This window comes from Cupressus sempervirens, chromosome 11, assembly GCF_028749045.1.
Source record: "Cupressus sempervirens isolate cs-2001-9-10 chromosome 11, ASM2874904v1, whole genome shotgun sequence".
NCBI lineage: Eukaryota > Viridiplantae > Streptophyta > Pinopsida > Cupressales > Cupressaceae > Cupressus > Cupressus sempervirens.
The window spans coordinates 587,691,296-587,704,490 of NC_143128.1; the positions used below are offsets into that span (position 1 = coordinate 587,691,296).

Below are 13,195 nucleotides of genomic sequence, written 5' to 3' on the forward strand. Positions count from 1 at the left end.
ATTCTTTCAAATAAAAACCCTATTGACTACCCTTGCAGTATTAGTTGCTTCAGAATTATAATCAACGAGCTCTCCAGCTGCTCCTTTCTGAGGGATTGTGCATTCTCTGTTTTATTCTACTGCTGTTTATTTTCTCTGCTTATTCGAGACAGCTAAAAGCTGAAGCTCTGTATCAAGTTTGTTTTAATTTCAATATAAACGGCAGTAATATTCTCTACTTCTCCGTTTATGCCTCCTTTTAGCCTACCAATTTGACTGTAAAACGTGTTCAACAAAAAATTAGCTATGAGTAAACCTCGGTACTAAGCCAAGGTTAAAGTGTTAATTAATCAATAAAAAATATTACACTTACTCAACTGCATTAGTATTTATCTTCTGCAATGTTAGCATCTGTGTGTAGAGTCCTCCCTCGGACATCATTAAATTTGAATGACTACCCATCTCCATAATTTTCCCTTTCTCCATAACTGCAATGACATCTGAATTCACAACTGTGGATAGCCTATGAGCAACCACAACTCTGGTGCACTTGCATGAATTGTAAAGTCTGTCTAATGCCTCCACAATAACAACTTCGGATTCAACGTCCAGAGCACTTGTAGCTTCGTCAAGTAACAAGATTGAAGGCCTTTTCAGAATGATCCTGGCTATTGCAATCCTCTGTTTCTGTCCTCCAGATAGCTGACAACCCTTTTCTCCCACCATTGTATCGTATCCATTTGGAAGATTACTCACAAACGTATGAACATTTGCTACTTCTGAAGCTGCCATGATCTCAGACTCTGAAGCACCTTCATTTCCATATACAATGTTTTCTTTTATTGAAGTAGAGAATAGCAAGGGCTCCTGTTGTACTAGGCCAATATGTTTCCTGAGCCATTTTAAATTGTAGAGCTTTGTGTCTCTTCCATCTATGAGAATTTCACCATGTTGAGGATCATAAAATCTTTCTATCAGGGCTATGACAGATGACTTGCCCGCTCCACTTGCACCCACCAAGGCCAATGTAGTACCAGCATTTACAGAAATGCTAAAGTTTCTGAGAACGGGAGCTTCTGATCGAGATGGGTAATAGAAACTCACATTTTTGAACTCAATATGGCCTTCTATAAATTTAAATTGCATGCCACCATCTTTCTGAGGATTTGTTCTCAATATGTTCATCACTGGAGTGAGGACTTTTATGGCCCTGAAAACAGCAGGAATAGTTGTCCACAGCTCAGTTATAGAGGGCACTGTTAATGAGAAAAGTTGGTACGCCCTTACACTATCTTTAAAGCTGGCCTGATGTTTCTCCACTAGAATTGTAGTGTACAAAAGTGCAACTGCATGGGCAACATTCCATAAGAACACTGCTATACCTTGTATAGTTCCATATTTCAGGCTTTCTAGTCTGCTTTTCTTCAAAGGGAGGGATAAATAATTTTTCACAGATTCAATTATTTGATCTTCATAAACAAAAGAGGCTACTGTTCTAACGTTTGATACTGCTTCACTTCCCAGCCGGCTTATCTCTGCGTGTGCTTTAGCTGAATCGGTTGCAAACCCTTTTGATGACCAAGCCTGTCACGAGTTAAGCACAGCTTTAAAAAGTCAAGAACAATTAGAGAATAGATAAATAAGATTTTCAGGATTAACTTCATAGTGCATTTACTCTAACAATCCCTGCAATGAACACATTTCATATTGCAACTGATTCATTTAACATCCATCTCCATGCAATTAACCCAATTCTTATCACAGTCGATTTATTTAACAGCTATCTCCATCTATCGTTAATGCTTCTGGATTCGATTATTTCAGTTCACCCTCTGTGATTTTTCTCTTATTCTGATGATGATGGATCATAGAGTGTGATCACATTGATGTGAAAATAATCACACAATCGAATTCAGAAGCATAAATGATAGTTTCAATGAATTGTAGAAATCTTATTGTTCTTGCCTGTTTACCTATCTCCATATAATCAACTCATTTCTTATCACAACTGATTCGCTTGAAATAAACCATTACATAGCATGACTTGCCATTGTTGTTGGTTTTTTTGGCTTGTTTCAATTCCATATTTTCCACTCACAAGAACAGAGGAGAAAAGAGAGAGGAAATTGAACCAAACCCTAGAGTCAATACTATTTTTTCTAGTTTTGATCCCACCTCTATGCCCTGAACAGAGATGATGAGTTATATGGTGAAACTACGTATATATGTCTAGTCAGTCAATTCCCAGAAAAAAATTCCATTCAAATCCATATGAACAAATTTATTCAAGAACCCTTATAAAGGAAGTAGCATATTGGATAAGATTAACATGCCTGAATGAGTCCCCCAATGAGATGGCAAGGCATTACGGCCCATGCCACCAAAGCCATTCTCCAATTCACGATTATGCTGACTACAGTGGCAATCAAAATGGATGATATGCACTGCACAATCACAGACATCCGATCGGCAATGATTGACTTCACTAATGCTGTGTCATTCATGATGCGTCCACTGACCAAACTTGAACTATTTTCTGCCTTGTCAAACCATGAAATTTCATTCCCTAGTATTGCTGCAATCACAGGCCGTTTGTTACACTCCTATCCATTTCTTGGGCCAAAGAATCAAGAGAGAGCAAAAAATAGGGTTTATTAACATACCAGAGAACGAAGACTCGCGCAGAGTTTTCATGACTCTCTCTCCAACCTCTCCAAATAAAAAATGCTGTATTGTATGAGCAACGAATACCAACGCTGCAATCCCAACAAAAACTTCTGAATATCTTTCCACTTTGTGGTTGGCATTTGGCTTATAATATGCAACCCCAATAGTCATGATGAAGTAGCCAAAGAGAGGCTTGGATATCCCAGTTATGGCTGCTGCAACACTTCCTGTAACGATCTTTCCTATTTCCAATGCGTTCATCTTAAACAGAATTCTCATGATTGACAGCTGCCCTAAATTTTCTTGCCCTTCACCGTTTTCAGGAAGAGAAGTAGCTGTAGAATTTGGAGGATTTGGAGAGTAATCCATACTGTGGTTTACAGGGCAGTGGAGAAATTGATCACTTTCCTTTGGAAGATTAGTTTGGGCATCATTTTCAAGCCTGCTTACAATAAAAAATCAGTGGGTTAATAAACCCCAGATTATTTCTCTATATATGAGAAGTTACATAGAATGTTCACATATAATCATAATAACCCAATTCATTGTGTAGATTGGTATGGTAGAGTGGTAAACTAAAATGGTTTTTCGTGCAGATTGCATGGCTCAAACAGAGGCTGCATTAAAAGGTTGACATTGAATCAGCAATGGGGTTTTCCCTAAAGTACATTAATACTAACCTGTCTTTATCAGAGGTGCAATTCTGCATACTTATCATGTCTGAATACAATTTGCTATCTTTCAAAAGTTGGGTGTGATTTCCAAGCTCGGTGACTTTGCCGTTTTCAATGACTGCAATAAGATCTGCATTGACGATTGTAGAGAGGCGGTGAGCAATCACCAATGTAGTTCTGTTGGACATTATGTTGTCAAGGGCTTGTTGAACATTCCTTTCAGATTGAGAATCAAGAGCACTTGTTGCTTCGTCCAGCAGAAGAATGCGAGGATTTTTCAGTAGAGCTCTTGCTATAGCTATTCTTTGCTTCTGCCCGCCTGACAATTGCATTCCTCTGTCTCCAACCTGGGTATTTTTAAGAAGTAGATAAACAGCAGAATAAATGGGTAATCTCTTTGAATAAAAATATAAATCAAATTTAAAACAATTGAGTTGCAGTTTTAAAAAATTTAAAGAAGAATTTATAATGTGAAAGAGAGGAGAAATAATGCAGGTCATCATCTTTATGTATGATGGGTGTTTATTTATCAAACAATCAAAAGTCGAATTGGATGGAATCGGCAAGACTGGACTGGCGAATCGGCCATAAATCGCCTACTAATCAGCTACTAATGGTAAAGTGAAAACCCTCTATAACATCATCAAACAGAAGTTAAAGCTTACAATACATAAACAAAGAACATAAATAATAAATTGATATAAAAAATTGGTGATTTTTTAATCAAATTGCTGATTTTTTCGACCGATTTTGCCAATTTTTTTTGGACGATTTCACGTAAACCTGCAATTCATGACAATTCAAGGCCAAAAATCATCGATCTGATTCAACGGGTCGGGCAGCAATTTTTGTCTCTCTTCTTTATATATGTATCAGCCATTCAAGTTACTAGTATTCTTATTTAATTGTATGAACCTTAATATGTGGAGAATTTTTTATTGTGCTTTTTTAAAATATTAGTGTCATTGTAAATATATTAATTACAATTCTTAAATTAAATTAATTGTAAAAAGTGAAAGTATGTAAGACATTGGTTTTTTTTATACAAATCATATACATTAACTTATATGAATCAATTATTTTATATTTATGAATAACTTATTTTCATGTAAGTATATTTAAAATAATAATTTTTTAAAAAAAAAATTAACAAATTTTTGTTTGGATGTATAAATAATTAATTATAATTTTATTTTTTCAAATTATTTTACTTAATCTTGTTAACCATTTTCAATAATTATCAATAATTATTATGGTTGATAAGTATTTTTAGATTTTATTTATAGTTTTGTCTACAAAGTATTGTGGTAAGAAACATGCAAAATTGAATTTATGATCTTGTTTTCTAATCATTTATTATTATTATTATTATTTATTAGTCTTATAACATATAATCTATTTATGTTTTTTATATTGTCTGTATCAAGTTTACTAAATTTTTAGATGGCATCCAAAGGAAATCTCTTTCTCAAATAATGGTAACTTATAGTAAAACATATACTATATTTCATTACACTCCAATGCATTCATTATGGAAAAGTTATGTCTTAAAATAAGAGAAATATATATTCATGCATGCTTCCTAGTTAAAGATATTTAGATTCATCTATTTCTACAAAGAAAAAAATAGGCTCTCCAATTTGAACAATTAATATCACATTTTTATTGATCTTAGATCTAATAGGATAGAGATGATAAGTGGAGTTTTATGAAAATCTATTATAATTCATAGGTAGTTGTATTATATATAGGAACAAGAAGATTATAAATACAATTGAAATATTTGTGTCACTAGTCCTTTGACCATCTATATTAGTTGTAGCTAAATATAATCTCCTACAAAGTGCCATAATAACCTCAAATTCCTTAAATGACACACTTTCTAACCATACAACATTGAAAAATGGTCGTATTGTAGTACTAATCATCCTATAAAGTCCATGTTCATTCTCTACAATCATCCACCAAAATAAATTTACAAAGACATGAGAGTTAATAATTTTCATGCATAATATATTGAGTGTTTGAAACCAAGGCCACAAAAGTTAATCTTGGAAGTGTAGCATCATAAATTATAAGTGTGTATAGATTACATTGCATTTTGTGTGCTTTTCTCAATGTGTGGTGTCATATCTCTTATCTAAGCCTATTTCTAACTAAAATATTGAAAATTTATTGTTATATCCTTGCATGGTGATCATAACCTTTTCCTCGGACTTGGTACCCTTGAATTCCCACTTGATTTTCCTATTTTGGCAAGTCAAAGGTGCCTAAGGCACCCTTTGCCCATCAATATGGGCCAATTTTCAAATAAGTTCATGTTGAATTCTCATTAATTGTTCATTGATCCTATTGTCTCAATATAAGGGTGGAGGTCTCATGAAACACCTTGAGAAGTTGAGAAACCTATATAAGAGCATTATTTTAATTCATTTTGACATGTCATCTAATATCAACACACCATCTTATATTGCAAGCATTAAATTTCCAAGAAATGAAGGCAATATTTTATCCCACCGTATTCTTCAAATGTTCTTTAGATCTAAACATTGTGGATAGTTACAATAATCATTATGCAATCATGTCTTTATGATTGGCCTCCTTTATGTTTTTCCATTTCATGTTATTGCATCAATACTTGAAATTACATTCAAAGAGTGTTGCATCAACAATGTTGAGGTATAAGATTCAACATTGTACTTTAGAGCTTCCATTTCATTTACATTGAATCGATTGTTTTTTATGGTTAATTCCAAAATTGCATATTGACTTAGGTGAAGCCCCATCAACCCAATAGTTTATCTTCTTTGTTTGTGCTAGTGATAGGATTAAGACTACTTTTTGATATACAACTTTCATCTAAATCTACTATTTATGGGTTCAAGGAGGCCCAACCATCATTAAACTCATAATTCTAGTCCAAATTTCAAACACCATTTCCTCTATGGCTTCTCTTTTCAAATGTGTAACCCTAGTTTGTGCATTTGTTTGTGATTTCATGTCCATGTCAAAAACCATCAATTTATCGCCTTAAACTTTAGATATAGAATCTTATTATCATCAATTATTTGTAGTCAATTTCAACTTAGGCAAGGAGTGTTCAATTCACCTTGTGCACAACACTTTGAGCCAAGTGGATCCACCCTCCTTAATGTAATGAAGGGAAATACATACATGCATGAAAGGTGAATCTATTATCCTACATTACAAGAAGGTGGTGAAGACAAAGAATAATTAAACTTGATAATATGTCAAGGTTTTTAGGATTGATGTACATGTAGATCAACATATTGAATGAATCAAGGTTGAATTTGAACATTGAAGAAATTGGAAGGCATTGAAGTTGTCTTGAATTATAACAATGGTTTTTTATTAAGATAAAATGGGTTTTGAAGGGAATCTAAAGCCCTTTATATCAAAGAGATTTTATTAGAAAGATATAATTTGACTAAAAGTATTAGCTAGCAAATAGCCAAAAGTAGGAAAACAACAATAACATGATTGCAAACACCCACCATAAATTAAGAATTTTACCAACCTCCATATTCTTGTCTTTAATTTTTTCTCGCATATTCATGAAATCATGGACAATTGGGGATTGATTAGTGCACAATAGTTGCTAACTTAAAGGATAATTATTTGATCAAAGTTTGGAAATCACATCGGTGTACAATAATTGCTAACTCAAAGGAGAATGATTTGATCAAGGGTTGGAATTCACATCCCAACCAAAAATAAAATTTGAGAGCACCCTATTATTTCATATATATTATCAAATACTAGAGATGTGGAAGAGGAGTTAAGTTGCATAATTATTGATCGTAGGTTTTATGAAGTCACTGTTTGAATAAGGAAATTTGAGTCTTTAATTAAAGGGAAATCTAAATTTTTATTTAAAGGAGAAATTTGAATTTCAATAAGGAAAGTAAATCAATAGTTCCAAGTGATAGATCTATCATAAATTAGCCATTTTGAAAGGAGGAGATCATGACCTTAAAAAAATTATGCTACAAGATAAATAGATCCTAGTGACATTTTATAAAACCACCCATTTAGGAGACCACAAGAATAAGATGAATATAATACTTAATAGTATAGATTAGATTTCAAGGAGATAATCATTTGTAAAGTTTAGTATATTCTAGGAGGAATAAACATAACCAATAGAAGTATCTGGATGTGAATGCAAACATGATTACTAGATGTTGATTCTTGAAAATCTTTGAAAGAGTAGACATGAATTTATCCTATTGATGTGTATGGATATTTTAATGAAAGGATAAATGTTCAAAGTGTTTTAGTCAAGTCTAGCATATGAAGCTATAAAAATGTATCATTAACATTTATTATACAAGTGGTTTTTTGCTTTTAAACTCAATTGTATAAGGAGACTATTTGTTCCAAAGAGAAAGAGTGGAAAAATAAAAAATACAAAAAATATAAATTTAATGATTTAAATTAAGCTATTTTTAAAATTGGACTAGAGAAAGTAACAAAGTCTAATGAAAAAATAGAAGAGGAAAATAAGTCATGTAAGGAAGGAATATCAAAATCGATAGAAGAAACTAATTTGTTTAATCAATTACTTTCAAAAACATGCATGTAATGAAAAATAGGTGTCTAAAATGTAAGCTTGCACTATTGAAATTTCTAATGTGTTATAAAAAAAAATCAATTTAATTGATGAGTGATGGAATTAAGTTAAAGGTTATTCTAGTAAAAGGTGTACGGATAGATATAACAACATATTTTAATACACAACTCTCACTAACTGTAAAGAAAAAACAAAGATGATGTCTAAAAAAATTGGTTTTAAAGTAATGAAATAATATATTATCAAGGACAATGACTCAGAAAATATGGACAAAGAATTATAAAATTATTTGAACTAAGAGTGGAGTCAAAGAATGAAGGTTTCACATGGGTAATTACCAAAAAAATAGATCTATAGATATCGAAAGTATTACGAATTCAAACAAATGAACTTAAGAAATGCAATGTATACAACATTCTCATTGTCATAGACAAGGGCATAAAATGGAAACATGTTGGGATCTTCATCCATTGAAGTATTTGTCGATAATCATTGTAAAAAGTAATTTTAGAATAAAATGGAAGAAACACCTTGAAAAATAGTTTACAAATGTATTATGGTTGGATTATGATATTAAATTTTTTTAAATGGTCAAAACTATGTCCAAAATATTGTACAATCATTTATGTTCTCACATCAAACAAAATAGCAATCATGCAAGGTCAAATATCATCCTATAAACCATATAGCTATTCTATATTTTTTTTGACAAGGGCTACTTCAATTCTTTCAATTTAGTGGTGCATGATTATGTGAGGAATGAGTGCCATTGATCATAAAGATCAAACTAATGGTTATAAAATTAATGGGAAAAAAAGATCATCGTTGAATCTAGAAAAAGTTGTACTGTTCATTGAAGAGATCATCATTGAATGGTTGTCATGTTGATTGCAAACATCACTCTTAAACCTAATCCTTTTTAATGTTAACTACAAAATCATTATTGAAAGGTTAAAACATTGTTTGTAGAGATTATTATTGAACCTAAAAGTTATAGTGTTTATTGTAGAAATTGTTGCTAAATATGTGAGAGTTTTGATTGCAAAGATTATTGTTCAAATTGATCAAAGAGATCATTGATGCTTAGTCTATGAATATTTTGATCACAAAGATCATAGTTTAAATTGATCAAATTAAGATTGTTGATAAATGTAGGAAAATTCTCAACACAAATATAATTTTGTTCAAATTTTGTTGCTAAATCTCTAAAGGTTTTGATCATAAAGATGATTAGTAATCCTTCATCTTCTTAATGATAAGACTATGAACAATGTTTTGTTCTAGAGAATGATGGACAAAAGAAATTAATGATATTGAGAACACGGATAAATTTTTACACTTTCCAAAAGATATTAGCATTAATTGTTCTTCATTTATATATGTATAGTTAATAATACTATTTGTTGTAGAGGACCCGTCATTGAGTTGTGTAATAAAATAAAGTTTATGAAGGATGTTAAAAAGCTATGTAGTGCATCTCGGCACACTCTAATAGAATCTTGTCTTATGTAAGAGAGTTATGTATCTATCTTATACACCAATAATATGTATCTTTCGTATACAACAAACACACACATTTATACATGTTATTTTTTTAAGAATCAATTATAGTAGATTTCTATAATTCGTATCTAAGATTGTGGATGACTTTTTATCATCACTATTTTGAAACATTTAATCATCTAAAATTTAAGAAAATATCATCTTAATAGATCATTGATTAATGATCTGTTGATGCTAAAAACTCACCACAATCTTATAAAAAAGGTAACAACATTTGAGAAAGTTCAAATGTATATTTCTAGATTTATAAAAATTTATGCTCCCCAATATTATTATTCCACCGTGCTTTTTAACACCAACTTGTCACTTACTTGGGTTTCATATTTGTCCGGGAGTCCAGAGATGAAAGCGTGAGCATTTGCCTGAGCTGCTGCCTGTTCGATCATGTCGATGCTTGCGTCCCATTTGCCCATTCTGATATTATTACCAATGCTAGTTGCGAATAGACAAGGTTCTTGCGCAACCAGACCCACATTTCCTCTCAGAAATTTCAAGTCCAATTCCTTTATATCGATCCCATCTATCAGTACTTTACCTAATTAAAGAAATCAGATTTATCTGAGTATCATTGCAGCCGAAATATGGTAAAATGCCAGAGAAACAGTAAAAGAAGTGAGCACATAATATAATATACCTTTGAATGGATCATAGAATCTTTGTAGGAGAGAAATAACCGTGCTTTTACCACAACCACTATTGCCCACCAAGGCAACGGTCTTCCCTGCTGGTATGGACAGAGAGAAACCATCTAGTACGAGCTTTTCTGGCCTTGAAGGATATGAAAACTGTACATCGTGAATATCTATGCGCCCCTCTATTTTTTCCAATGTCTTTCCCTCTTCTTCATAACTTATCTTGGACTTCCTCTTCATAATTTCAAAAACTTCATATCCTGCTGCCTTCCCCTGGCTGAAGGCTTGCAAATCTGGAGCCGCGAATGTAAGGGATCTGCGGCACAATTTGTAATTACTTTTTATTAAAAAGGGTCATCCTTAAACATTGCACGCTAAAGAAAAAATTAAGTTTGGAAAAAATAAGTCAACTTTAACTACGTAACACTTTCAACCTAGTAATCACATCCTGTGTGAAATTTAAGCCATCCCATTGAAGAAATAGGCTTGTATGAATTAGTAAATCTTACAATCCACCAAAGAGTATACACATGACAGCAGTGATGACTTTGCCTCCATTTGAATAACCATGAGTCACCACCAGTGCTCCAATCCAGATCATGAGAGCCCAAGAGAGGTTTGTTGTGGCATTCAGCACACCTATTCCAAGGCCCTTTGCTACAGCCCCACTTTTGCTCAGTTTCATCTGTCTCTCTAACACCTTTGTGAATGACTGATAAGCTGTTTTCTCTCCTATGAATGCAAATACTGTTCTGATTTGAGATACTGTCTGCACCATTGCCATTGAATGCACATCAATGTTGGTCATTATATTCTAATTTCTGAATCAAATTATATGTCATGGATTCCAAGCTTCAATGAATGTAGTGCTTAAAGTCTGATTTACCTCCTGGATGATGCTTGTGGCCTCAGAGGAATAAGTCTGTGTTTTTTGAAAGTTTGAAACCATAACTTTGCTGTAGGTAGCACCAATAATGGATATAAGAGGCACCACTACCATGGTTACCAGAGCAACTTGCCAACACACGATGAAGGCAATTGTAACGCCGATTAGAAAAGTAGAGACACTGAATATGAAATGTCCTACCTGCAATATTCTCAGTCAGAGATGTTCACAAAACCTCTCAAATCTCAGGCTCTATAAACAAAACTTCTAAGAAAGATATATGAGGTTTCTTGTTTTAGAAGGTTTTTTGTCAAGGGTTTCTAAATAACAATACGGAAGCTAGTGAAGCTATTCAAAATAGACCAATGAAAGCGTCATGTGAATACATTTTTATCTATTAGTCCACACAAATTCTGTAAAGGGTTCAGATTTTACCAAACTCACCTTTTCACCAATAGCTTCCTGAATCAAATCCATGTGATCTGTGATATTGGAGATGATCTTGCCAACATTTACATCTGTGTCAAAATAACTTATATCTTGACTGAGGATGGCTTTCATATAATGCAATCTCAATCTGGAAGATTGCCTCTCACTAGTGTAAATCCAACAAGCCACTTCTGCAGTCACAAATGGTACTTGAAATTAAGTCCATCTAAGCATTGAAGATCTCTTCCACCTTCCAAAATTTGCATAATACCATAAAAATTGAGGGATGTAAACTGACCTAAGAAACCAGCAGGCAGCATACCGACAGCCAGATACCAAACGTAAGGAAGAACCTGCAAACACAAGATTTTAGTAACTGGACAAATCAGTGAAAGCCATTGAAAAACACATATTCACAATTTAACTCTGAAAGGCATTCAATCCATTGCAATGGTACAATAATTTAAGGGCCAACCAAAAAAAAAGGTTTCATTTCTTGATTGTAGTCCATATGAATGTCATTAAGATTGGAATGTGACAAGTTTATAATAAAAAGTACCTTGTAGAGAGCCTTGACCATAGCATCAGTGTCATTTTGATGGGTGCCAAAGGCTTGAAGAGCCATTCCTAGGAAAAGATAACCCCCTGGATGTGCCAAGCCATGGCCTAAGCCTCCTATGGTCCCCAAGACCATCAGAACAACATCTATTGAATCTGCATATGATAGAAGACGAAAGAATGAAACTGATCTCACATTGTCCTCTCTCTTTTTGCTAACATTTTTCGTTAAGTCATCTCCTCCCTCACTTCGATGCCCATCTTCACCGACAGCAGAAATATCTCCCATGTTAAGTAAAACTTCATGTACCACACTCCCAGTCAGTATGAATTATTATAAGGGAACAATGCAATGGGTTCACTCAAATTAATTTCAAATGTATCCAATTTGCCTTGCTAATTCTTCAATTTTTAAAAATGCCTGCATTGTTAACGGAGAAGCTGAAGCAGTATATGCTAGAATCGTAAACGCATATGCTGCAAATGAACCAAAAAGGTTTACATATCATCCAATAAACCTTTCGACCTTGTTGATTACAGCATCTCCTACACAGTGGGCAGTTGGCACATTCTCATGTCGCTTGAGAAAAAGTACAGGACTTAAGATACCTGTTTTTATTTAGCCGGATATGGAATCTGCAGCATTAAGCATATCATAAATACTATTTTTAAAATATTTTATTTTATTTAAGAGTTATTTTATAATGAATTATTCATGTTGAAGGAAATGTTTTGGAGTAATTACAATTAGCACTTGTACTAGAAGGAGGTGTAAGGTATACGTCGATAGGTTTAGTTTAAAAATAAAAATTGAAGAGATGTAAAATTAAAAGAACAATTTCAAATTGATAGTGTAGAATTAATTCTTTATATAGAATTGAGACATATACACACGAATAATTTCTTTGGAGATTCATAAATTGTACAATAGTAATATATTATTTGGTGTCCAACATCCTAATTCAAGATTTGATTGAACTCTACAATTTTTATTAAAAAATATTTATTGTAAATACAAAAGTAATTGGAGTCATATTCGTGGCGAGGCAGCAAAACTTACGCCTAAAAAGAAAATGAGATTAATTGATAAGTGGAAGTACATATGAGTTATAAAATATTAAATTAGCAAAATTTTAAAAGCATTGAAAAAGTAATTTGACATACTTGAAATTGTCTTGAGCATTTTTTGTGTGTGAACACCTGCTTTGAATTC

At 32.8% G+C, this 13,195-nt stretch overlaps 1 protein-coding gene across 1 annotated transcript; it reads right to left on the bottom strand.

The window, feature by feature from the left end:
• Nucleotides 1-348: 348 nt before the first annotated feature.
• LOC149531024 (ABC transporter B family member 10-like) lies at nucleotides 349-12,271 on the bottom strand. The gene is made up of 11 exons (XM_089810879.1): nucleotides 11,984-12,271; nucleotides 11,723-11,777; nucleotides 11,440-11,615; nucleotides 10,996-11,196; nucleotides 10,619-10,878; nucleotides 10,112-10,425; nucleotides 9,789-10,012; nucleotides 3,327-3,667; nucleotides 2,643-3,088; nucleotides 2,313-2,554; nucleotides 349-1,563 (listed from the first exon to the last, which is right to left on the bottom strand). The coding sequence occupies exons 1-11, from the start codon at nucleotides 12,269-12,271 to the stop codon at nucleotides 349-351; spliced, it is 3,762 nt and encodes a 1,253-aa protein (XP_089667005.1).
• Nucleotides 12,272-13,195: the final 924 nt, after the last annotated feature.